General features: G+C 37.5%; 6 protein-coding genes, 1 non-coding gene and 1 pseudogene across 10 annotated transcripts; 6 read left to right on the top strand and 2 right to left on the bottom strand.

The window, feature by feature from the left end:
* The first annotated feature begins 463 nt into the window (after positions 1–463).
* LOC104720042 (ethylene-responsive transcription factor ERF015 pseudogene) lies at positions 464–1,401 on the top strand (annotated as a pseudogene). The gene has a single exon (XR_015568304.1). The product of XR_015568304.1 is annotated as an ethylene-responsive transcription factor ERF015 pseudogene (transcript).
* Positions 1,402–2,197: 796 nt separating this feature from the next.
* TRNAR-UCU (transfer RNA arginine (anticodon UCU)) lies at positions 2,198–2,270 on the top strand. Its single transcript has one exon. It is a non-coding gene; the product is annotated as a tRNA-Arg (tRNA).
* Positions 2,271–2,453: 183 nt separating this feature from the next.
* On the top strand, positions 2,454–5,061 carry LOC104717083 (uncharacterized protein At2g24330-like). The gene is made up of 6 exons (XM_087468865.1): positions 2,454–2,668; positions 2,780–3,108; positions 3,208–3,352; positions 3,460–3,569; positions 3,918–4,347; positions 4,441–5,061. The coding sequence occupies exons 2-6, from the start codon at positions 2,824–2,826 to the stop codon at positions 4,692–4,694; spliced, it is 1,224 nt and encodes a 407-aa protein (XP_087324991.1). The 5' UTR covers positions 2,454–2,668; positions 2,780–2,823; the 3' UTR covers positions 4,695–5,061.
* A 202-nt stretch (positions 5,062–5,263) lies between these two features.
* Positions 5,264–8,197, top strand: LOC104717082 (wall-associated receptor kinase-like 18). The gene is made up of 3 exons (XM_010434605.3): positions 5,264–6,508; positions 6,651–6,761; positions 6,835–8,197. The coding sequence occupies exons 1-3, from the start codon at positions 5,458–5,460 to the stop codon at positions 8,070–8,072; spliced, it is 2,400 nt and encodes a 799-aa protein (XP_010432907.1). The 5' UTR covers positions 5,264–5,457; the 3' UTR covers positions 8,073–8,197.
* Positions 8,198–8,199: 2 nt separating this feature from the next.
* LOC104717080 (uncharacterized) lies at positions 8,200–10,301 on the top strand. 2 transcript variants are annotated; one of them, XM_010434602.2, is made up of 7 exons: positions 8,200–8,558; positions 8,648–8,881; positions 9,225–9,333; positions 9,423–9,468; positions 9,565–9,650; positions 9,798–9,856; positions 9,935–10,301. In XM_010434602.2, exons 1-7 carry the CDS (start codon positions 8,455–8,457, stop codon positions 10,047–10,049), a joined length of 753 nt encoding a protein of 250 aa, XP_010432904.1. In that variant the 5' UTR covers positions 8,200–8,454; the 3' UTR covers positions 10,050–10,301. The 2 variants fall into 2 exon arrangements, with proteins under 2 accessions (XP_010432904.1, XP_087324993.1); XM_087468867.1 differs by having other exon boundaries at positions 8,284–8,558; positions 9,220–9,333.
* On the bottom strand, positions 10,238–14,989 carry LOC104717081 (protein arginine N-methyltransferase 1.5). Of its 2 annotated transcripts, none has more exons than XM_010434603.3 (23): positions 14,738–14,989; positions 14,503–14,620; positions 14,301–14,410; positions 14,081–14,170; positions 13,880–13,945; positions 13,576–13,655; positions 13,413–13,488; positions 13,230–13,316; positions 13,061–13,121; positions 12,817–12,908; positions 12,676–12,711; positions 12,481–12,549; positions 12,201–12,269; positions 12,050–12,103; positions 11,881–11,955; positions 11,690–11,782; positions 11,503–11,606; positions 11,358–11,406; positions 11,189–11,275; positions 10,967–11,072; positions 10,772–10,859; positions 10,583–10,676; positions 10,238–10,487 (listed from the first exon to the last, which is right to left on the bottom strand). In XM_010434603.3, the coding sequence occupies exons 1-23, from the start codon at positions 14,876–14,878 to the stop codon at positions 10,404–10,406; spliced, it is 1,929 nt and encodes a 642-aa protein (XP_010432905.1). In that variant the 5' UTR covers positions 14,879–14,989; the 3' UTR covers positions 10,238–10,403. The 2 variants fall into 2 exon arrangements, with proteins under 2 accessions (XP_010432905.1, XP_010432906.1); XM_010434604.3 differs by having other exon boundaries at positions 12,817–12,902; positions 14,738–14,966.
* A 301-nt stretch (positions 14,990–15,290) lies between these two features.
* Positions 15,291–17,160, bottom strand: LOC104717079 (uncharacterized). Its single transcript, XM_010434600.2, has 4 exons — positions 16,935–17,160; positions 16,696–16,820; positions 15,900–16,114; positions 15,291–15,783 (listed from the first exon to the last, which is right to left on the bottom strand). The coding sequence occupies exons 2-4, from the start codon at positions 16,783–16,785 to the stop codon at positions 15,501–15,503; spliced, it is 588 nt and encodes a 195-aa protein (XP_010432902.1). The 5' UTR covers positions 16,786–16,820; positions 16,935–17,160; the 3' UTR covers positions 15,291–15,500.
* Positions 17,161–21,015: 3,855 nt separating this feature from the next.
* On the top strand, positions 21,016–23,241 carry LOC104717078 (glucan endo-1,3-beta-glucosidase 5). Its single transcript, XM_010434599.3, has 2 exons — positions 21,016–21,794; positions 21,991–23,241. Exons 1-2 carry the CDS (start codon positions 21,451–21,453, stop codon positions 23,099–23,101), a joined length of 1,455 nt encoding a protein of 484 aa, XP_010432901.1. The 5' UTR covers positions 21,016–21,450; the 3' UTR covers positions 23,102–23,241.
* Positions 23,242–23,397: the final 156 nt, after the last annotated feature.

Raw genomic sequence — 23,397 nt, 5'->3', positions numbered from 1 at the left:
TCTCCAATTTAATTTTTCTTTCCATTTCAATGTCCTTAAGCTTGGTTCCTCAGATCATAAGAATACAACAAGTAGTTACAGTTCCAAATGTTTTTATCAAGGGATGTTGATCTAATAGATGCTTTCACGCGTTTATGGTTAACACATAAAGGAAAAAATATTAGAACTTTAGCTAGCCTTGGATTGATCGAATGATATCTTCAGAAATTGAGGTGATTCGTACGCGTGTCTCAATTTGGGAAAAAACGGACATCTGACTTTTAATAAATTGTAAGTTTTTCTGCTCCTTTTCACTTTTTTTTTGCGGTGTCTCTCCTTTAAGAAACGTATGCTTGACAACAAATTGGCTTTTACCTTGTTAGTCGATCTCCGCAAATGCGACTCACGAGGATTCTACAATGCTGGCATAATCGCAGTTTATGCACTGCCACGTGCTGTTGATAAACATTCGTGCCTCTCCATTTCACCTCCACCTGCTCCATAGTTCAAAACAATTGTTCTCTCTGCTTTTGATACCCTTACTTTTCAGTCTCCATAGTTCTTATACTTGTGCATAAAATTGTAAAACACTACTCTAGAAATTTTGCTTTTGTTAGGGAAATAATGCCATCCTCTCCTCCTAAAGCTCCTTTTCTTAGGTCTTTACCCAAAGAAACTCATGAAGATCAAAGATTTAAATGCTATAAGGGTGTCCGAAAGAGGGCGTGGGGCAAGTGGGTGTCAGAGATCAGAGTTCCAAAGACTGGAAAACGCATTTGGCTAGGTTCATATGATGCACCAGAGATGGCAGCTCGAGCCTATGATGCTGCTTTGTTCTGCATTAAGGGTGAGAAGGGAGTTTTCAATTTTCCCACGGACAAAAAGCCGCAGCTTCCAGAAGGTTATGTCCGACCTCTTTCCAAGCAAGAAATACAAACAATATCAACAAACTATGCTTACTCAGTTGTGCATGTACCTTCCCATGCCACCACACTCACGGTAACATCCCAGGTTCCATCTGAAGTTTCTGTGTCCCCTGATGTATCTGCTTCTACTGAGATTACAAAGGTAGTCAATGAATATTATCTTCCAACCGATGCAACTGCTGAATCAATATTCTCAGTAGAAGACTTACAACTGGACAATTTCCTCATGATGGACATTGATTGGATAAACAATCTAGTATGATGTGTAATGCTAGTTGCAGTTACATTTAGCTTTATATGGTTTAACTACCAGTTACTTGTATCTTTAGTCACTGTTTGTAAGGGTATACTTGCATCCGTGTCTCTGCACTTGTTTCATTTAGCATGCAGTTTATTGTTCTTGTTTTGCATGTGTTCTCTTCTTTTCTTCCTCTGTTGGACCTCATTAGATGTTGAATATGAATGAAATGATTAGGAATTGCATGTTTGAAGCATATTTTTCTTTATCGTTCCAACATGATTTGCCTCCTTTTTTGTACATCTCTAATTATGAACCTCTACACAAACCATACAATATCACTAAGATTTTAAATTTGTGGATATGATACAACATTATAGCCGCATATACTTATGCTAGGCTACCATGTTTATTTTTATGGCTTCAAATACATCCCCCATCATGCTTCAAGCAACCAACTTGTTACTTATGGGTGTCGGTCTTGAACCAAGACCTTCATCTAAACAACATCGTGAACGGGGAAAATCTCAAATATTGGTCATCATGGCTTCTCTTGAAAGTAATAAGATAAAGCAAGTAACTTGCAAGTGAATGGGTTTGATTGGTAAACACAAATAAAGCGCTACAAGTTGTACAACTTTGAATTTTACCAATCACAAAAGCTTACTAAAAATTTAATTAAAAACTTTACTCCCAACTTTTTTTGTACAACTTTCATATAGAGCTTTTTTATTACAATTTTGAACTATTTCCTAACAGCTTACACCTCCAACTTACAATTTTTCTGTATAGCTTTGGATAAGTTACCAATCAGACCCAATTATTTTTTAGCAAGTACTCAGAATTACAAGTAGTCGTGTTCAACAAGCCTAAGCGCAAGTACCAAATTTTATTACTTGTACAAGGGAAGTCAACTAATCAAGTAACAAGTATCTCTAAAATATCAAGTGCCCGCCTTGTGCCCACCGCTAACTATGAGTGTTCACGAGGATGTTAAATTGCTTCACTGTCTTAGTAATAAACATATTATACTTGTGCTCAACAACGTCAACAAGCACCCATGGCCTAATGGATAAGGCGCTTGACTTCTAATCAAGCGATTGTGGGTTCGAGTCCCACTGGGTGTGTAAATATTTTTATTTTTTTCCATCATCCCTATATTCAATTTTTTTTCCCGAAGCCCAATAAAGTTAAAAGATAGTGGGCTAGTAATGGGTCGAGAAATTGTTTGTTTTTCTATCATCCCTATATTCAAATTTTTTTTTCCGAAGCCCAATAAAGTAAAAAAGATAGTAATGGGTCGAGAAATTGAGACAGAAGCACGTGGGGATCACGTGCATTGACGTCGAGGTGGCTGGGCTGTACCGGTGGATCTCGAATTCATCCCCTCCCTTCTCCCTTTCTCTTTTGGCTTCTCCAAGGAGAAGAAAACTGTCGGGGAGAGACGAAGGCCACAATCATCATCGCCAGTTGTTCTAACTCTTCGAGATATTCAAAATCGTCCAGATCAAGAGGGAATCATCAGGCAAGTGGGCGATTCTCGAGATCCCGAGTCAAACCATATTCTGGTTTCTTTTAAAGTCTTCTCCTCCTCCCTCAGGTTCTGATGGAATCGATTGTTTTGATTTTTTTGCAGCGGTTTCGGTAGTGTTGGTAGTGGGAACGTTGTGATATTAGGATATGGCGCAGGAGCAGGAAGGAGCGGTGGTTGAGAGCGGTGAGCCGAATGATTCCGCCGCCGCTGCCGTGGCCGCGACTGAAACCGCCGATAGCGTGAAGAAGAAGCAAAAGGGGTTCTTTTCGCGTTTGTGGAATGGGATATTTAAGGTTAGAGGCGATGATTTCGAGAAGAGGCTTCAATACATCTCAAAGGAAGAAGCCTCTGTTTTATCAAGGATGAAGCGTAGATCGATTACGTGGAGGAAACTCACGAGAAATCTCATTGTTTCCTCTGTATTATTCGAGGTCAGCAGCACTATTGGATTAATGTATTTTGAATTGTTTTGTAGTTAGTGTGTGGTGAAATAGATTGCGATAATGTGGTAAAATATGTTTCCTTTTTAGATAATTGCTGTGGGTTATGCCATCTTGACAACCAGAACGGAAGATTTGGATTGGAGAATGAGGAGTTTCAGGATCTTGCCAATGTTTCTCTTACCTGCTCTCTCTGCTCTTGCTTATTCCTCTATCGCCAGCTTCTCAAAGATGTGTGAGTCTTGTGTTTTATATGCTCATTTCATGGGTTTATATTTTGGTGTTTTTCTCGTAGCTTCAGTGTTTTTTTTATTGTCTCTCTGTGTCAAAATGGTTGTGTAGTTGACCGCAGAGATCAAAAGACCTTGGAAAAGCTTCGAGCAGAAAGGTTGGCTAAGATTAATGAGCTTAAAGAAAGGACCAATTATTATACTACACAACAACTTATTCAGGTGATGTACTAGTCTTGTTTTGAACATAGATAATTTGTGATACTGGCTATTATGATAGTGAGTGACTATGTCTTAGAAGATTCTTGTCCATATTTTTGGGAATATAGTGATTATGAATAAGTTAAAATCTTAGTATGCCAATTGGAATTCATTGTATTTAATGCCGCGATAACATGCATCCATGCCTGTATATAGGAATATAAATACATAAAGTAGTTATTCAAAAAGTATGTCTTGTAGGCATGGCATATCCGTACAATATGTTCAATAACTCGAAAGAAAGATCAATTCTTGCCACTGTGACTTGAAGAGGTTGGAGCTGGTGTTAACATACGCGTTTTGGTGCAGAGATATGACCCGGACCCAGCTGCAAAGGCAGCTGCTGCAACTGTTCTGGCATCCAAATTGGGTGCCGATTCAGGCTTGAAAGTATACTTAGGAGATGAATCCCAACACGATCCATCCTCGGGCAAGAGCAATGACATGGAGGTTAACCAATCACGTGGGCTGAGGAATCGAAGACAACCGAATACTAAAACCCACGGTTCTGGGAGCACTTCAACACATCATTCTGATGATGAGTCTCACCATTCCGGAACAACCGAGAGATTTCCAGGCACCACAGAGCAAAACCAGCAGATGTTGGTTGAACATTACAATCCTCAGGGATATGCTGCTCCTGATGGCAGTTGGATCTCACGCGTTGCGGCTCTACTCGTGGGCGAAGATCCCACACAATCATTTGCACTCATTTGTGGGAATTGTCATATGCATAACGGTGAACAAATCTTTAAGCATCATTGTTTCACCTGAGTCTTATATTATATACTCGTTCTAACATAATTTTGCAATGTGTTTTATAATTGCGCAGGACTTGCTCGGAAAGAGGATTTCGCATACATTACATACTATTGCCCTCATTGTAACGCTCTGAACAAACCGAAGAATTCAGAGGAGAACACACTTCTTCCTGCTGTTTCTGCTTCACCGATCACAGACTCTCTGCCATTGATTGAAACCAGCGAAGTGGTTAATAGCAGCAGCTCGAGTAGTGAACGTGGAATTAGCCCCACTCCAGAAATAAAAGAGGAAGCTGCAATTACTGAGACCGGGACACCAAGCTGAGGAAGACCCAGTGAGCTAAAGAAGAAGGCTTTCTTGTGTTGGTGTGCTACAGAAAAGAGATTGTGTGTGCGTGTGTTTTGTGGATGTGAGTACTCGTTCAGGTAAATTTATGCTATGATTTGCTAATATCTTAAGGAGCTTACAGTTTTGGTTCTGGTCTGTTTCTATACAACAAGACTATAGGGTTTTGGTGGGTAAATATGCGATTTTAATGTCGTAGACGATGATTGTTATACGTTTTTTTTTGGGGTTTATATACTTTTAATTCTCTTTACCTTCATATATCTTTTCTGTTTTTGTTATTGTATTCCTCTTGAATCTGGATCACTTTCGATTTTAATACTACGAGCCTAAAGTTTCCTCGTTAGTTTATTTTCTTCAAAATTGAATAAAGTTATGGACTGTGTTTTTATACCCAACTCTGCTTTTCACGTGTTTTTTGTATTTTACGAGTTCATGATGATATGAATATGACTTTTGCAAGAAACTGCATTTGCAAGGGTATAACTTTTTATCTTTCTTTTGTAATCAATTATCAAATTTAAAGACTTCAACCATATTTAAACCAGTTAAAAGAGAAGCTTTCCGCCATAAAGTTGAGCTGATCAAGAAAAATACAAAGAGAGGGAACAATAAAATATTCCAAGGTGAAGACCATTAGCCCCAAGAAATATTATCCTCTGTCTCCTCCACTTGCAAAGGCCATCTGCTTTATAGTAATGAAGAAACTCAAGAAGATAAAATTTGCTAAGTGTAGAGAAACATGAGCTATGGAAATAGAAACTGCTCTTTCTTCTTGAATCTCTTCACGTTGCTACTTTTGCTGTTTTGTTATTCTGCAGATCTTGCTGCTTCAACCACTTGTCAAAGTGAATGTGGAAGAGTCTCTATCCGATACCCTTTCGGAATTGGAAAAGGTTGCTATCTCGAGAAGTATTACGAAATTGAATGTCGTCGTAATACAACTTCAAGAAAGCCTGTCCCTTTCCTTTCTGCAATTGGCAAAGAAGTTGTTAGTATCTCTCCTCCATCTGAAGAACGTTATTTTAGTTTCGTATCATCTGATGAAGATCTTCATCAATCATTTGGGTTAGTTCGTGTCAAATTCCCGATTACATCCACAGGATGTTTCAGCGATGGAAACGACGAGTCTGGGGGATCAACGATGAACTTCACCGGTACCCCTTTCTTCATTGACAGCACAAACAGCCTCATAGCGGTTGGTTGCAACAGCAAAGTCTCGTTGATGTATATAAAGCCAAACATGGTAGGATGTGAGTTGAGTTGCAATACAAGCAATGACTCGCATAGCAATAGCATCCCTTTTGTCGAAACGGGGTGCTCGAGCAGCGTTTTACCCTATTCTCAGGATCAAGATTGTACAGAAAAGAAACCAGAAGAAACAGGATGCAATGGTAACGGATGTTGCCAGGCAAGTCTACCAAACGAGCCTCAACAAGTTATTGGTATAAGAACAGAGAGCAACGATGGAAACTCGACGTCAAAAGTACAGTGTACAGTCGCCTTCTTAACGGATGGAATCTACACTTTGGCGAATGGGACCAAAACAGAACAGTTACTTTCTAAGCGATATGCTACGGTTAGCCTAGGATGGGTAATCCAGACGAAAAATAATACTTTCCTGAACTCTTTGGCCTGCAAAGACAGAGGATATAAGCAAAATACTACTTACTTAGTTGAGCCTGCAAGAAAGTGTACATGCGCCAGAAGCACTATATCTGAGATAAGTTATGTAAATTGTGGATGCACATATGGTTACAAAGGTAACCCATATATTAGTAACGGATGCAAAGGTCAGTATATGTTCCTTCCTTATGCTTTCTATTTTCTTTTTATGTGGACGCATCTTTTGAGCTTTACAAATCATCCCTAGATGTTATAATTTGTCAGTTATTTTTTTTCATCATTTGATTATAATACATCTTTTAAATTTAGATATTGATGAATGTAAAGACAAATCCCAATACTGTAAAGAGACAGACACTTGTGTGAATTACGAGGGAGGCTATCGCTGTGTGGGCGATAAGACTAAAGCAATAATGATAGGTAGGTCACTGATTTTTGAGCTTTTATAAAGCAAGTGAGGATCAAACTATAATATTCTTATACGGTTTTGCAGGGGCGGGTTCGGGTTTTGGGGTCTTAGTCCTAGTTGGTGGAGTATGGTGGTTGAGAAAGTTTTTAATAAAGAGAAGATTGACAAAGAGGAAGAAGAAGTTCTTCAAACGTAACGGGGGACTACTATTGCAACAAGAATTAAATACAAGAGAAGGAAATGTTGAAAAGACGAGAATCTTCAACTCGAGAGAGCTTGAGAAAGCCACCGAAAACTTCAGCGAAAACAGAGTTCTTGGACATGGGGGTCAAGGTACTGTGTACAAAGGTATGCTCGTAGATGGTAGAACCGTTGCAGTCAAGAAATCCAAAGTTATAGATGAAGACAAACTACAAGAGTTCATCAACGAGGTCGTAATTCTCTCTCAGATAAACCATAGACACGTCGTCAAACTTTTGGGATGTTGTCTTGAGACAGAAGTTCCAATTCTTGTTTACGAGTTTATCATCAACGGAAACCTCTTCCAGCATATTCATGAAGAAACTGATGATTACACTATGATTTGGGGAATGCGTCTACGCATTGCTGTGGATATGGCAGGAGCTCTTTCTTATCTTCATTCTGCTGCATCTTCTCCAATTTATCATAGAGATATCAAGTCAACAAACATACTACTAGACGAAAAGTACAGAGCCAAGGTGGCTGATTTCGGAACATCTAGGTCAGTAACCATTGATCAAACTCATTGGACAACGATTATTTCAGGTACGGTTGGGTATGTGGATCCAGAGTATTACCGGTCCAGCCAATATACTGAAAAGAGTGATGTTTATAGCTTTGGAGTGGTTCTAGCGGAACTTATTACTGGAAACAAGCCTGTGATAACGGTACAAAGCACTCAAGAGATAGTAGCCTTGGCAGAGCATTTCAGACTTGCCATGAAAGAGAAGAGACTCTTTGATATCATGGACGCTAGAATAAGAGATGACTGCAAACCGGAACAAGTAATGGCAGTAGCGAAGCTGGCGATGAAGTGTTTGAGCTCGAAAGGAAAGAAACGTCCGAATATGAGAGAAGTATTTACGGAGCTGGAAAAGATATGTACTTCTCCGGAGGATTCACAGGTGCAGAATCAGATTGACGAGGAGGAGGAAGAAGAAGAAGAAGAAGACGAAGTTGTGAAGATAATAAACAGAGGTGATTCTTGGAGCATTGGTGTTACTGCTCCGGCCGCCTATAGTACTGTGGCTTCAACTTCTCCTTCGGATGTTGAACCATTGTTTCCTCGTATCACATGGTGACACTCAATCAGATTGTGAATAAATTTGATGTATCATATTAGAACATATTGTGTAATAAATTTGTAACCCGAAGTCTTGAGTTTGTTGTAATAAAGAACACTGTATGCTTGTGTGTTTTTAGATTATTTTTTTGTAAATTAATCACGGAAGTTACTGTGTAGTCGAGAAACACACGTGGAAGAGCATTAACGTTATGTGTCTTCATCAGAGCACATCCATTTTAATGGCCGATAGAGTTTTATGGGTCATTGACGGAGAGAACTGATCTCCTCGTCACTAATTGTGTACACGACGATGATCGTGCAAGAGCGAAGCGATAAGTGTCTTTCTGTAGCACGAATTAATTTTTAAGATTTAGGGTTTCTTGACCCTTCATAGAGAAATGGATATTAATGGGATTACCAACGGATGGAGAACTTATGCAACTTCAGAATGCCATGGATCTTTCCTGGGTTTGCCAAGATCTTACCCTAACACCATCCTCAGGTCTTAAAACTTTCTTACTTTATCTTCTTTTTTTTTTTCTTTTTTTTTTGGTTTAGTGATTTGGTGATAGGTCAAAAACTCTGTTTTAGGGAGAGAATTCATATGGGGAATGTTCATAGTGGCAAAAGAGCTTTGGTGATTTCTAATTCAAAGAAAGCGAATCTCTCTGCTTCCTCAAAACAGAGAATCAAGCTACAGATTAATGGAGAAAAGGAGCTTACCTTCACTGAGTTCTTGAAACACCCATCTGGCATGGAGGCTGTAATCAACGCTAAGGCGCTGCAGAGTTATCGTCTAGTTGAGGATAGTGATGATACTTACAGGTTCTTTCTTTAACCCAAGATTATCAATGTTCATTGGAAACTGAAAGCTTCCCTAATACGTGTCTGGCTTTAAGGTCTTTCCATAGGTTTTAGGATCTTCATTGCTTTGATTGGTATATGTAAGCCTCTTTTAGGTTTCTAGGTGGAAACTGTTAAGAGAGGAAATGGTATGTCCGTAAGTATTAAGAATCCAAAGAGTGTATCTCTCAGTTCAGACATAGATTTTCCTGGTTGATATCCACATCACAGGCTTGTGAGATGTTTTCTCATCTGTTAGAAGATATATATGGAGATATGCTTTTATCTGGAAAGGGAGGTAGTAAATCTTTATCTTACAGTGCAGATGTACATTGCCAAAAGTTCAGTTAATGAGCTTTGAAGTTTATCCAGTACTGGTTTTGAGGGTCACTCCCACACAGGAAGATTGTACAGTCGAGCTGCTTTCCTGCAAGGTTGGATGAAGAAGACCCACTGTTCTGATTTATCTGATATTCTGTTGTTTTCTTTTTACTAACAAATGTTTTGAACCGCCGTCTTGCAGTTGGAGGGGTCAGAGTTGTTGGAGAGCCAAAGTGAAAGATTTTCAGGTAACTCTCGCCTTGTGAACAAAAGCATTTGAAAATATCACTTCAATTCTAATGTTTCTAAAGTAATACAAGTGTTTTCCCATTTCTGGTTCGCAGCAAATATGACAAACTGCATGACTTGGAACATGGAAGATCCAGACCCATTTTTGGAGGTTGACGTGAGATTGAATGTCACTCTAGAGGTAGTGTACTGCAGTTCAGTTTCTTTCATTCCCTCGTAACTTCATTCTTGTGCAGACTTATGTAGCCTTGATGACACTCTTGCGGTTTCTGTATATGAATAAGCTCTATTTCCGCTGTTCATCAAAATCCCCCTTTGTTCATGGCAGATCTCAACGCGACCATTCACTATGCTTCCTGTATCAGCTGTTGAGGCTCCTGGGAATCTGTAAGTGTATAATAACCTTCATCCTGCTTCTTGGCCAGAATTGTCGAGTAATGTTATATTTTGATCCGATGATTGCAGAGTAATACAGACTCTGGTAGATACACTCGTTCCCCTTCTGCTTCAGCAATTACTTCAAGATTACGTGGAATGGATTCAAAAACAGCAACAAAACTCCATAAACGCAACTTCGTAATCTATTGTTTTGTCAAACAGAAGATACAGGATTTGTTGTACTGTTTTGGCCGTTTGAGATGACAGCGTTTATTAGAGATAGCTCTGTATTTAAAGTTGAACAAAATTACTGCAAAAAGTACAAATTATAAGCTCAAAAGAGATTTGGTTCACTTGTAAACTTTGGCGGTTTGAGATGACAGGCGTGTGTATTGGAGATAACTCTGTATTAAAAATGCAATGAAAAAAAGTACCAACATTAATAAGGTCAAAAGAGATTTGATTCACTCGTAAACTTTGGTCTTTCTTGTGGCATAAAAATACAGCACAATAAGATTACATAACTTCTTCATCATCAGTCAAAATCTCTCTGATCCTAAAGGCCAACCCAGTACGAACGGCCATTGGTGTTATGCATCGGAGATGGAGTAGGTGAAGACACCGACCATTCATACCAAACCTGAAACCAAATATCAGAGGATCACTAATAGTTCTATAGACAAAGAGAAAGAGAATTAGTTGTGTGGAATCTTTATGGTTTCAACTTTTTTTTACCTTTGAGGAACCGCAACATCTCCAAAAGTGTACTTCTAATGGAGTATCAGGGTGAAGTTCCACAGGCTTCCTCAATGGGAAAAAGATTGGGAACCTGCCAGAAGGAACTGTTTATGTAAGAGATTCGATAGAAAAGAGCGAATCAACTGTTTCAAATGTTAAACACCTTTTATAAACATTAAGCCATACCAGCTGAACATGTTTGGTGTTGCTGTTGTAGGCTCAATCCCAAGATGGACATCTTTATAAAGGACAGAATCAAAATAGCCAGCGAATCCTGTTTTTGTTGAGTTATGTATGATCGCAGTAGATTTAGTCTCAGATAACGAAAAATGTAGATGAAAAATCCCATTAACGAGCAAAAAAGGCTAGAAAAAAGCGTACCATGCACCAAAGCTGAGCCAGAGTCGCTTGGTAGATTGAACTGAAGCTTCTTGTAGCGTTGGTTATTGGATTTTGTTGAGAAGTTTGGGTGAGTAAATGTGAAAACCTAATTAAAAACAAAACCAAATCTTTTGAGATAGAGAGATAGCACGACTTCCATAAATGTATGCAAAGAGAACTCCTTAAGCTATTAGACAATGCTGGAGACAGAGAGAGACTCACATCTTGGGAAGGAGCAAGTTTTGCTACGCTATGCAGCTTGACAACATAAGCAGTTTCAAAGTGCGCAAGATCTTTATGAGCCTTAACCTGCCAAATAGATGAAAAATTCTTGAGCTAATCTGAAAATTCTTGTGAATAAGAGCACATAGCAAATAGAAGAAGAACCTACGTCATTGTAAAGCTTCGAAGCTGTCACAGGCTGTATGAAACTTGTATACCTGAAAAAGTAATGATGATGTTCCTCCTCCAGTTAGAGAAACAAAAGAAAAGATGACTTTATTATGGAAATTCAACTGATCAAAGAGTACACATACGAGGATGGTATTGAAATCCCGTCTGGCTTCAAAAACCTTTGAGCTCCATCGAGACACTCAGGAGAAAGTTCATTGTCTCCAAAAGAACCCAGCAGTTCGCTAACCTGCAAAGAAGAGGCAAACGAGAATTAGATGAACTCTATTATGTCGGCATGAGTATTAGCTACAAAAATCTGCACATACTGACCAATATATCAGCTTGCTCAGTAGCATTCCAAAAACGCATGTCACAGGATATTATCGTAACAATGTCTTGCCATCCTTCCATCTTAACCAAATTCTGTCATAAAGGATAACAATACTCTGCGTTAATTAGAAATAACGATTAAAATTTAGCCATGGTTAACAGGTTAAATTAACTCGGTGCTGACAACTCACATGGAGTGTTACAACTGCATTAGGATTCTTTTCCACAGCATAAACTTTCAACTTCCGGCCAGTTTCTTCAGCTGCCTGGGAAAGGTAATCAATGAACACAATAGATTAAGGAGACAAATGAATTTCAAAGTCTCCTTGTAATCAGCATGGAATCGCATCAGGACGTTACCTGTAACGATGCCCTCACAAGGGGTCCTCTTCCTGCCCCCACAACCATCAAGACCTAAAAACTAAATCTTTAGTCCTACTGAAGTATTTCACAAGTATACCAGAAATAAAACTTATAAAATGAAATTGCCACTTCGTAACATGCGACATACAGTAGTCAACTCGGATGCTTTTTCATCAGGTACCCTGTCCACCAAGGCTTTCTCAACTGCTCTTTGATACTAACAACAAAAAGATGAACGAAAGTTAAAAGCATGTTTTAAAAACCAAACTACGCTAATACTTCGTATAATAATTAATTGTTCAACATGATTCATCCATCAGGCCACTCTCCTCTGCAAACCAAAGCAGAAATAGGAGAGGGGAACTCCACAGGGGTTAAGATTTAAGATGTAAGGCGAAAGGCGAAAAAAACTAGCATATGCAACATACTTGGATGTATTTAACAGAGTCTCTCTCAAACGTCTCATAGGTTTGAGCTTCGAGGTTGTCCATAAGAGGCTGTAATCATTAAGAAAAAAAGCAGTCGAGGCTCTTTACAATAAGAATAGCACATTTTCATTCAGGGTAAATTATTCTGAATTTCTGATGAGCGGACGGAACTCAGTATTTATGAAAGAGGCTAACCTGAAGGGGTGCCTGCAAAAAATCCCTGTAGCCCAGCTGTAAAAAGGGTATTATAACTGTCAGAATTGAGTTGTATCTGCCTGCTTACATCTAGTGATAAAAAACATAGAGGAACTGAGACAAAAGGATCGAACAAACAACCTCGATGCGTTCCTGCTCAGGAAGTGGTTCCATCTTTTGGAACAGATAAGCAACATAGTCCAAATATGTCCGCAGAGGATGTTTCTCTGTACCTGACAAACAATGCCCGTAATAAACTATTTAGCTCAAAACTTGGAATTTACTATGATTATAACCAATGCCCGTGAAAGACTGAGCTACGGAAAACAAGCCCAGAGGATAAAAGCTAACTGTTAGCGGAAAAGAGATTATACAGAAAAATTACCCTCCGTATTAGAATCATGAGACTTTTGAAGATTATGAACAGACTTTCCAGAAATTACAACCTGCATTACAAGATTGAATCCCAAGTTGAGTGGAATAGATCGATCTTGTGAATCAAAATAGGATTTGAATTTAGTGTTCAATATCACTGAAGGTGGGATGTTTATTACCTGGGCAGCATGATCAAAAAATCCTGCTATTAACTTTTGGTGGCGTTTTGACAAGCAAGGATAACCCCGAGCATTTGTTAGGAAAGACTGCAAACCCAAATTAGAAGCATTTTGTGATTCACAGGACTTCAAAGTCGAGTTATAAACAATTGCAACAATTGCGGCAAAAAGTCAGGCACTTACATCAGTGCTTACTATGGCTGCTCTCACAGACTCTCCCATCCAGCGTCCTAGTGAAGTTTCAGAGGGTAGCGTACTCCTAGATAAAGGAAATGGGGTTATGTTTGAAGAGTGGAAAAGAATTTGGGGTCCATATTAACAAAAATGATCAAGAGTCTCAACTCACAGAACATCAAGAGCAACAGACAGCTTACTGTCATGCTCACAAAGAAGACGAAACGAATTCCACAGCTTCCAGGAGTCCTTCTGCATAGAAGAGAGTATATATTAGAGCGATCCTAACACAAAGCCTACAAAACCGTGAAAAGATAGAAACATTCATTTGTATTTATAGGTTTCAAAGGCCTATTAACACAGGCAACATCAAGTGATCCCAAAGGCTCTGCACTAGAGAGTCCCTAAGAAATCTGAGAAGGCACAAAAAGTACGAACAATCTTAAGTTTGCATCATATTTGATCCTACGTCTTACCGGTCCCTCGGAGGTATCATCCATTGAATCACCATCAGACTTCACCAGTGGAACCCTCAACCATAACTTCAGTGCGGAATGACATATAAACAAAACAAAGAAAAAGCAATAAAATGTTAGAGCTTCACCGAAGGTGCTCTTGTAAAGAAAAGCCTCATGTTAAATAAAAGCTAGACCAACAGCAAGAAATTTGTAAATTACCTGCAAGGTAGTCAGTCCTTGTAAGATCTGGTTCACACATCTGGCGTAATTGGCACACGATTTCCCTTTCGGGGTGGGAAGAAGACATGCCTGTGACATATAACAGACATTAGCAACAGAAACTCTCCTCTAAAACTGCAAATAAAATCACTTTGCAGCCAAGAAAACAAAGAGACAAATAAGTTGTGAGTTAAATCCATAGATTTAGATGCACAAGCACCTGTAAGGAGAGATGAGTAGCCCAAGCTATTTCTTGCTTCAATGTGGTTTCTGAATCCATCCGCAAGACCTCATCTTCAGAATCCAGATCAATCCACGAACTAATTTTTCCTAGAGAATGAAAAAATTTACAACTAATATGAAAACCAATCGTTCATAACCAGCACAAGAGCACACAAAGGAAAAAGCAAAGATAATCATACCAACAACATGACTGCTCCATTGAGAAGGTGATAAGACTAAGTCAGAGCCAGAGACTGGAAGAACCTGAGTATCTACCCCATTTCCTTCCACCAAGCTAGGCCTATACGAAGGGTTCATCTGCAGTAAGAATAAGAGGTAAACTCTATTCCATTAAAGTTATAAAATTTCGAATCGCCAATGTCTACAGTAACAACAGGCAAGGACGAGAGATTCAGGAGGAAGAAAGAAACAAACCAGAGGAGCGAGGACATAGTCAAAACCGCCGGTGGAAATGTTGAAGTTGAGGAGATATGTAACATCGTCGGAGAAATCAGTTTCAACGCCGCAGTACCTGGACTCACTCCTTTCCCATCCTCCTCTCTCTCCGAGCGGCATCTCTTCGTCTCTCTTCTCTCTATTGAGCTCACAAGGAATTGAAAGGAAGTGAATCTTTGTTCTCGAGCCGACGACGACAAAGACGAAGAAAGGGTTTTTCACAGGGTTTAATTTTACTAATCTTGGGCTTTCTCATGGGCTTTTACAGATATGCTATACCTAGGCCCAGTTTTTTTACCACAAATCCCACCGTAAATTGGTTTTGATATAAAAGATCAGTCTAATTGGTTTTGTGGTTCTTTAACAAGAGCACCTTCAGTCTAACATGGAGTTTGTTGATTGTGATAGTGCCCATCAATGTGTCCCACCTGAATTCAAGCTACCGAGCATATGGTATGGTCTTCGAAAGAATTGTGTTGAATAGAGTTATTTCAAAGTGTTATAATATCATAGAAAATTATGTCAGAGCAACAGATATAACGAAAAGATTATTCAATCTGAGTAGGTATGTACAACTTAAGAATCACAAAGCATCGAGGTGCTCGGATGGAATTCAATAACATTTTAGCAAATCATTTTTAAGTCGTAAAAAACCAGAAGAAACGAATGATCATTTCCTAATAGAACAAGTAGAAAAACAAATTGAAAGCCCTTTGTTATTACCCAATACCATTCTCTCAACTCAAGCATCAATCTTGAGATTAACATCCCTGGAGGAAGAGTTTCCATCGATGTTTCTGTTTTCAACTTCATCAAAATGGTCTTCACGGGCGTTATCAGCGAGCATCAGAGCAACCAACCAGAAAAGGCACGAGTCCAATGACACAAAGGCACCTCCACCAATCAGACCGGTCTTAGCCGTGGGGCAGCTGGTCTCTAGATTCCGGTGAACATTACGGGTCAAGTGAAGATGCTCTGTAATGGTTGGCCAGAGCAACAGAGACAAGGCCAGTCCAGATGTTATCCTACAAAACAAAACCATAGGCCACAAAAACAACTCCGGAAAATCAAAATTAGACACCACCACCAAAGATGTATTGGTGAAATAAAAATGAGATTGAAAAAGAGAGGAAGTGCTTACAAAGCAATGTTGAAGAAGACAAAGAAGCTGGTGCTTTTGAACAAGGCAGAGTTAGGAACAGACTTTCCCTTGTAAGAGATGAACAAGGATTTGTAGCCAGCAAAAGTGCAGGCAAGGAGAAAGGCAGCAGAGAGGTATCCCAAAGCAACAGTCGGATCAGATGGATATTTGCAAATAACTACTCCCTTTCCAGTTATTGGAGTCCCAGATGCAGGCTAAGGAGAAAACAGAAAAAGAAGAGAAACAAATCACACAATCAATAACACATTGAATAAGTAAGCCGAGTGGTCTATACCACCACTAGTATGTTGTAACCGACCATATGAAAAGATATTGACATTCATCAATCCTCCAGGAGAGAGATCTCAGAGATAGTGACAGTGATGAGCTCACACAATTGTGAATGAAGAGTACAATATAGCTAATGGTTTCAGTAAACCATCAAAGTTAAGACGAAAACAATCAGTTTCTCTATCATTAGATATAATAATCATGAAGCCGTGACAAAGAGTACTGTACAAGATCACTGCAAAACCAAAAATGTTGTACTGAGTCTAAAACAAATGTAACATCAACCAAAAGAAACCTAAATAAACAAGCAATCCAAGAGGTAAAGATTCACTGTTTCATACTAAATAGACAAGTCCAAAATCTCAGTTAAGTTCTTAACTTGCGCCATTTAGTTACACGTTCGATAAAACAAGCAAAAGCATCCAAAATCATACATGAAATCAAAATACACTATGAACACGAAGGATTCTCAAGGTTGTTGAGTTGTTTTTTGGGGTTTAAATACCTTTTTGTTCTCAGCGATGACTCCCAAAACAAAGGAGATAACGCCAAACGCAGAGACGATCAACGACATATGTTTCATAGTAACCGCCATAATTGTCTCTTCTTCTCCTCCGTCTAAATCTAAACCTAATATATAATCCGAAGATCACAACAAAAAAAAAAGATATTAAAATTCTCGATTTCCCCCTACACAGAAAAACAGAGACGTCAAAATCGAAAGAAAAGTATAGGGAGACTCACCGAGACGACGACGATTGAAATGAATATGGGGAGATTTGTTGCGGCTTCACAGAGAAAGAGAGATCGGAGGATAAGGTTTTTGTTTGGGTGTTTGTTTTGTTTTGATTTGGTTTAGCGTTGACGAGTCTTGCTTATTTTTTTTAGGTTCTCTCAAGATTCTGTTGACCTTCACAATAAAAGATTCGATATTTATCATTTTTTTTTTTTTTTTTTTTTTGCGTTACGTATATCTTTAAAATAAAATCTTATGAAATGTAGAGATTTACTTCCTCATCAGTCATCATATTACTTTTTTCTGAATATAGAGATGTATAATTTATCAAATTTAAATGTATTTTCGAATTAGATTTCTATTATTTTTATAGATTATCTTCCCACATATAGATCTTTACGGAAAAAAATAAGACAATAATCAGAAATGAATTATTATTTTTAACGATTGCAAGGAATCAGAAATGCTAGATGCGTTTATCGGTCGGTGAACGATCGTGAATCACACACAAAAGTTACAATATACAGACCAAACTTGGCCACACTCTCTTCTTCTACACCCTCCTCGAGCTTTACTTGTCCTTATCACTTTCCCTTTAATTAAATTTGATGATTCTCTAAGTAAGATAATCAACAACAAATAAATCAAATCAAATCAAACCAACCCGATCACTTCTTCTTTTCACTATCTAATCATTCCAAGTATATCATCGAGTTATGATGGGTTACAAAACGGGCTTTTTTGTTGGTAGATATTTGTTAGTAGATACAAAAAAAAAACGAAACGATACCAAGGAACCAGAAGGCTAGATGCGTTTATCCGGTCGGTGAACGATTGCGACTCACACACAAAAGTTACAATGTACAGACCAAAATTGGCCACGCCCTCTTCGACACCCTCGAGGTTTACATGTCCTTATCACTTTCCCTTGAAAATTAAATTTAATTGTAATGATGCTTCCCTAAGTTATACAATCAACCACAAATATATCAAATGAAATATAATCAACCCGATATCACTTTATCTTTTCACTATCTAATCATTCCAGGTCTATCGAGTTATGATGGGGCTGGTTACAAAACGGGCTTTTTGTTGTCTCCCATAAAAGATGACAGCTCTTCCACTTTCACCTTTAGATTATACAAGTTTAAAGTTAAAACCTACGAACCCGAGTGGATAAAATGATTTTGGTTTGACTTATTTGGTTAGATTGAATACGGTATTTGCATTCGGACTCGACGTCCAACCGATACTTCTTATACTTTTTATTCTTTCTCGTCTCTTTAGGTCACGTCTTTATTGTTTTCGCTTATACATTATATTTAATCATGTAAGGATAAAGATTCGATTGTTGAATTTTACACGATCGACTTGAATAATAGGGTTTGTTCTCTTACACGTGTAAGAAGAATTGAAAACTATACCTGATCAAAGAAATAAAAAGACTTTTTTATGTGTGGCCATGTGGTTGGGTGACTGATATAATGTTGTTGAGGAAGACGAAAGACTTTATGTTTGTGTGTGACTGAAATATAATGTTGTTGTTGAGAAAGAAGAAATTAAAGTCATTGCAGAATCAGTGAATGCATGTCCACCATTGGACAATCGATCTTTGGGGGGGGTAAAAAGACAATGCAGAGTTCTATTTAATAAAAACGTGGAAAAGTGTATTCATTACCTTCTTGAGGTGGAAAAGCTTATAAATTGATTGAGTCAGAGTGGATATCCAAGTCATTTTAGATTTGTTGTTTAGTGCTTCAATATTTCACAATATCCTTAACAACTCAAAAAAAGAAAGATTTCATTAACAGTATAAGGCCATCTGCATTCGATCACCACTCTCTATGTTTTTAACAATTTAAAAATAGGGTTTAATAGATTAGTGGAGATGGATCTTGTGCAAGATCTGTTTTAGGCCTGATCTTCTGTCAACGTGGCACCATCGAAGTGGGTGAGAATTTTGCAAGAGAAATAAAATAATGTTTGTGTGTTTTTTTTGTAGGAATAATGTTTGTGTGTTTTTAATTTTTTATTAATAAGGTTTTTAAACTTTGTATTAATTAAATAAAATGTTTGTGTGTTTTTATTAATTAATATGTTTTTTTTGTGTTTTTCATTTATATCTTTCATGTTATTTTCTTTCATAATAATTTGGAATTGTATTTTGTGTTGGTTTTTATTTCCTTACTCAATTTTAATATAAATGTTATTTTTAAAAGTTTTTAAAATTATAATATATTTTAGATTATTATATTATTAAATCTTATAATCTTTAACATTTTTTCCCAATAACCAACTTTTTAAACAAAAGATTTTTTTTTGTTTTTGGTCAAAAAAACAAAAAATCTAAACTAATAATTTTATATTATTTTAATAATATTTTTACTCTAAGTTTACCCAAAACAATTCTAATGCAGATGCCCTAACAGATCATTATAAGTTTTATGGGTTTCCAACAAGAATATTGTTGACCACCTCTAGTTTTTCTCAAAAGAAACGACTACATGTTGTTAAGTTTTAGACTTTTAGTATAAGTTTTTTTCTTTAATTAACTTATAAATGGGCCGAGAATGGGCTCAACAAAATAATGTAAGGAGAGAAACGAGAGAGCGGCTTGAGGGAGAAGTAATAAATGGTTCTACACCAACCATACCTGCCGACCTCTTTACATTCCCTTGTTTCACTGTTCCGTTCACACACACACACAAAAAAGAAAAGAAAAAAACAAAACATTTAATTTTCATCAACTTTAATTCTGAGAGCATCTCACAGAACAACACTGCTCCTCAATCTTTCAAAGATTCCCTCCTCTTTTTTTTTTTTTTTTTGACACCTCTGCTTGACCTCACCCACATGCCCCTGCCTCACATCAAACCATCTTTTATTTCGCAGTACTTAATCTAAAGGATCACACTTGTTGATTATAATAATAACTGTAACAAAGTTGGTAAACCCAGATCTTCAGATATTGATGTTATTTATGTCTATATATATGATTCATTAACTTTCAAAACTTTTAAGGAATTTTTTTCTTAAATTATCATTGATAGCCGTATCATATAATAAAATTAAGTAGATTTGATTTTGAGTGGTATTGTGAAGAAGCTACAGCTACGAAGTAGACCAACAACACCTAACGTAAACTAAAAACATTACGGCTGCAAATGGTTGTATTTTTCAATCTGGTTGAATGAGTTGAACATTGTTCAACCAAACACTCACCATTTAAGATAAATATGTTTTCAACCTAAATTTATTGGGTTCCATCCCATGGCTGAAAAATAGTACTTTTTGGCTGAAAATTGTTCAACCATAAAATAGGAGATGTACAGATTGAATGAAATGGAAAACTTAAAAAAAAAATTACATTGTCTCAATTTACATATTTGAATTAATATTTTAGCTTTTAAAAAAATATCAATTAACAAAACAAACGTGGAAATCTAGATTGTTATTTCGATAATTTAGGAAAGTTAAAGATGGTGAGTTTAAAAATTAGTTTTTAAAATAAGATTAATATTTTTTAATTATTATACATATATTTATATTTTGAAATATGTAACAAACGAATCATCACTATCTAATATATTTTTTGTTTGCAAATTTTTTTTCACATTATTTAATGTTCAATATTAAACTAAATAATTTAAAATTATTTGTTAGGAATAAAAGATATTCTAGTAATAATATTATGCAATAAAAATTTATTTCCAAATAAAAACTAATAATATATTATTATTTTTAAAATATATTTCTTATATTTAAAATATATAATTTCAGATACTATTATAGAGATATTATTAATATTATATTTTTGTATTCAGCTATTCAACTTAATGGTCACCATTTAACATACTAATTTATTTTTCTGCAGCTTCTTCAGCTCATTCAGTTTTTTCAGCTCATTTTGATGGTTCAGCTCATTTTTATTCAATCCATCATTATTAACCTATTCAGCTGGTTCAATTTGTTAATCACTATTTGCGGCCTAAATGTTTCTCTTTTTAGTCGTGTTTAATAAATTTTAATTATTGTTTTTCGTATTCGTAATATTCTGCTAATTTTATTTTATTTTTTTTGTGTGATTAGGGGTACCAATCAAAAAGCATACACCGCCTTTCAGACATTGGGACAGACAATAAAAAAAGCCATTTTCGTTTTATGTTCCATGTCTGAAAACAAGGAAAAAAACAAAACATTCTCTCCAAGTATCGTTTATGTTTCAATCTTAATTCTTCAACTCTCTCTTCCTTCTTCTCCAAAATCCACCTAATAAGAGAACTTACAAGTACTGTATTTGATGTTTTCGATACTCGGTTGATTGAGAGAAGTAAAGCCAAAAACTCAGCTGTGTTCTTCTTTTATTTGTGGTAAAAAGCTGTGTTCTTCAAACAGAAGTTTCATACTTCACTGTTTCATACATCTGAGCTCGTTTTAACCACAGAGTTCAGATTCTTTTGCTGTTTTATTTTTGGGTTTCTGGTTATTGGGTTTAGGGTGTTTACGATTCATCTCTTGGTTCCGATGTTGTCCAAAGGTGTTTTTGCTGTCTTTTTCGTAATCACTCTGTTGTACGGAAGCTTGTTAATTGAAGTTGAAGGGATTGGTGTGAACTGGGGCTCACAGGCGAGGCATCCGCTACCTCCAGCTACGGTTGTGAGACTTCTCCGTGAAAACGGTATCCAAAAGGTGAAACTTTTCGAGGCCGACTCCGCGATTCTCAAAGCTTTAAGTCGGACAGGGATTCAGGTTATGGTCGGAATCCCTAACGACTTGCTTGCTCCTATAGCCGGAAGCGTTGCAGCCGCCGAGAGGTGGGTCTCTCAGAATGTCTCTGCTCATGTCTCCTCCAATGGCGTCGATATCAGGTTTGTGCTTATATCTCACTGAAACAGCATATTCTCTTTGTTTGTTCTAATCAAGAACTTTAGGCTAAAGGATCATTCTTTAGATTTTGATTACAGTTGATGAGGGAAAAAGAAAAAAAAATAGAAACTTTGAAGATAGTCTTGATTCTTTGAGATTGAAGTTACAAAATGTGTTGATTTGTGTGTTTTTATTTAGGTATGTGGCAGTTGGGAATGAGCCATTCCTAAAGGCATTCAACGGAACATTTGAGAGCATAACTCTTCCTGCTCTTCAGAATATACAATCAGCTATCATCAAAGCCGGTTTAGCTACTCAGGTCAAAGTCACTGTGCCGCTTAACGCGGATGTGTACCAAAGTGCGTCTAATCTCCCTTCTGATGGAGACTTCAGGCCTGAAATCCGCGATCTCATGTTAAACATTGTGAAGTTTCTGAGTGATAACCAAGCACCGTTCACCATCAACATTTACCCTTTCATCAGTCTCTACAACGATCCCAATTTCCCTGTGGAGTTTGCTTTCTTTGATGGAACAGGTGCTCCTATAAACGACAATGGAAGAATCTACGACAATGTTCTTGATGCAAACTACGATACACTTGTGTGGTCGTTGCAGAAGAATGGGTTTGGGAACTTGACTATTATAGTTGGGGAAGTTGGGTGGCCAACAGATGGAGATAAGAACGCAAACATGCTCTATGCGAGGAGGTACAATCAAGGTTTTATGAACCGTCAAAAGGCTAATAAAGGAACACCTATGAGACCTGGTGCAATGGATGCTTACTTGTTTAGTCTTATTGATGAAGATGCCAAAAGCATTCAGCCTGGAAACTTTGAAAGACACTGGGGAATTTTTTACATTGATGGACACCCTAAGTATCAGCTCAGTCTTGGTACCGGTAACGGGCTTATCCCGGCAAAAGATGTGCACTATTTGGCAAAGAAGTGGTGTATTCTTGCGCCAACTGCTAATCTTCAAGATCCTCAATTGGGACCAAGCGTGAGCTACGCTTGTGATCATGCGGACTGCACTAGTCTTGGATATGGCTCTTCTTGTGGTAGCTTGAACTTAGCACAGAATGTTTCGTATGCGTTCAATAGCTATTACCAGGTAAGTAATCAGCTCGACAGTGCGTGTAAGTTCCCCGGTCTCTCTATAATCACTAACAGGGATCCTTCTGTTGGGAGTTGCAAGTTCAAGATAATGATCAAGTCAGATGATTCTAGTGAAGCAAGTACCATTATGCCTTTGACACGACCAAGGGCAGTGTTGCTACTCTTCTTGATGTGTCTGTATATTGTTCTGTGAATACGTTGAAGAAAATTTGATGGGTTTGATTATTTCCTTTGCGAAACTTTGGTTGGTGTTTATGGAGAAACATAAAGATACAGTGAGATTTATGTCTTTCTTGTTTGATCTATTATTTCTGGATAGCAGTTTGGTGTTCACTGTCTCTCTTTTGCCTCTCTTGTACTAATCAAAGCTCATATGACCAAAAAGGCTCCAAACCTAAGGTTTCATATATCGTCAAACAACACAACCTTATTAGCCCTGCAGGTTTTGCTGCAAAAGAGGGCACTAGGAGGTAAGTGTCACTGCTGAGA

This window comes from Camelina sativa, chromosome 10 (assembly GCF_030686135.1).
Source record: "Camelina sativa cultivar CO46 ecotype springtype chromosome 10, ASM3068613v1".
Taxonomy (NCBI): domain Eukaryota; kingdom Viridiplantae; phylum Streptophyta; class Magnoliopsida; order Brassicales; family Brassicaceae; genus Camelina; species Camelina sativa.
Note: the sequence above shows the minus strand (reverse complement) of the source record. Positions and strands in the feature narration are given on the sequence as shown.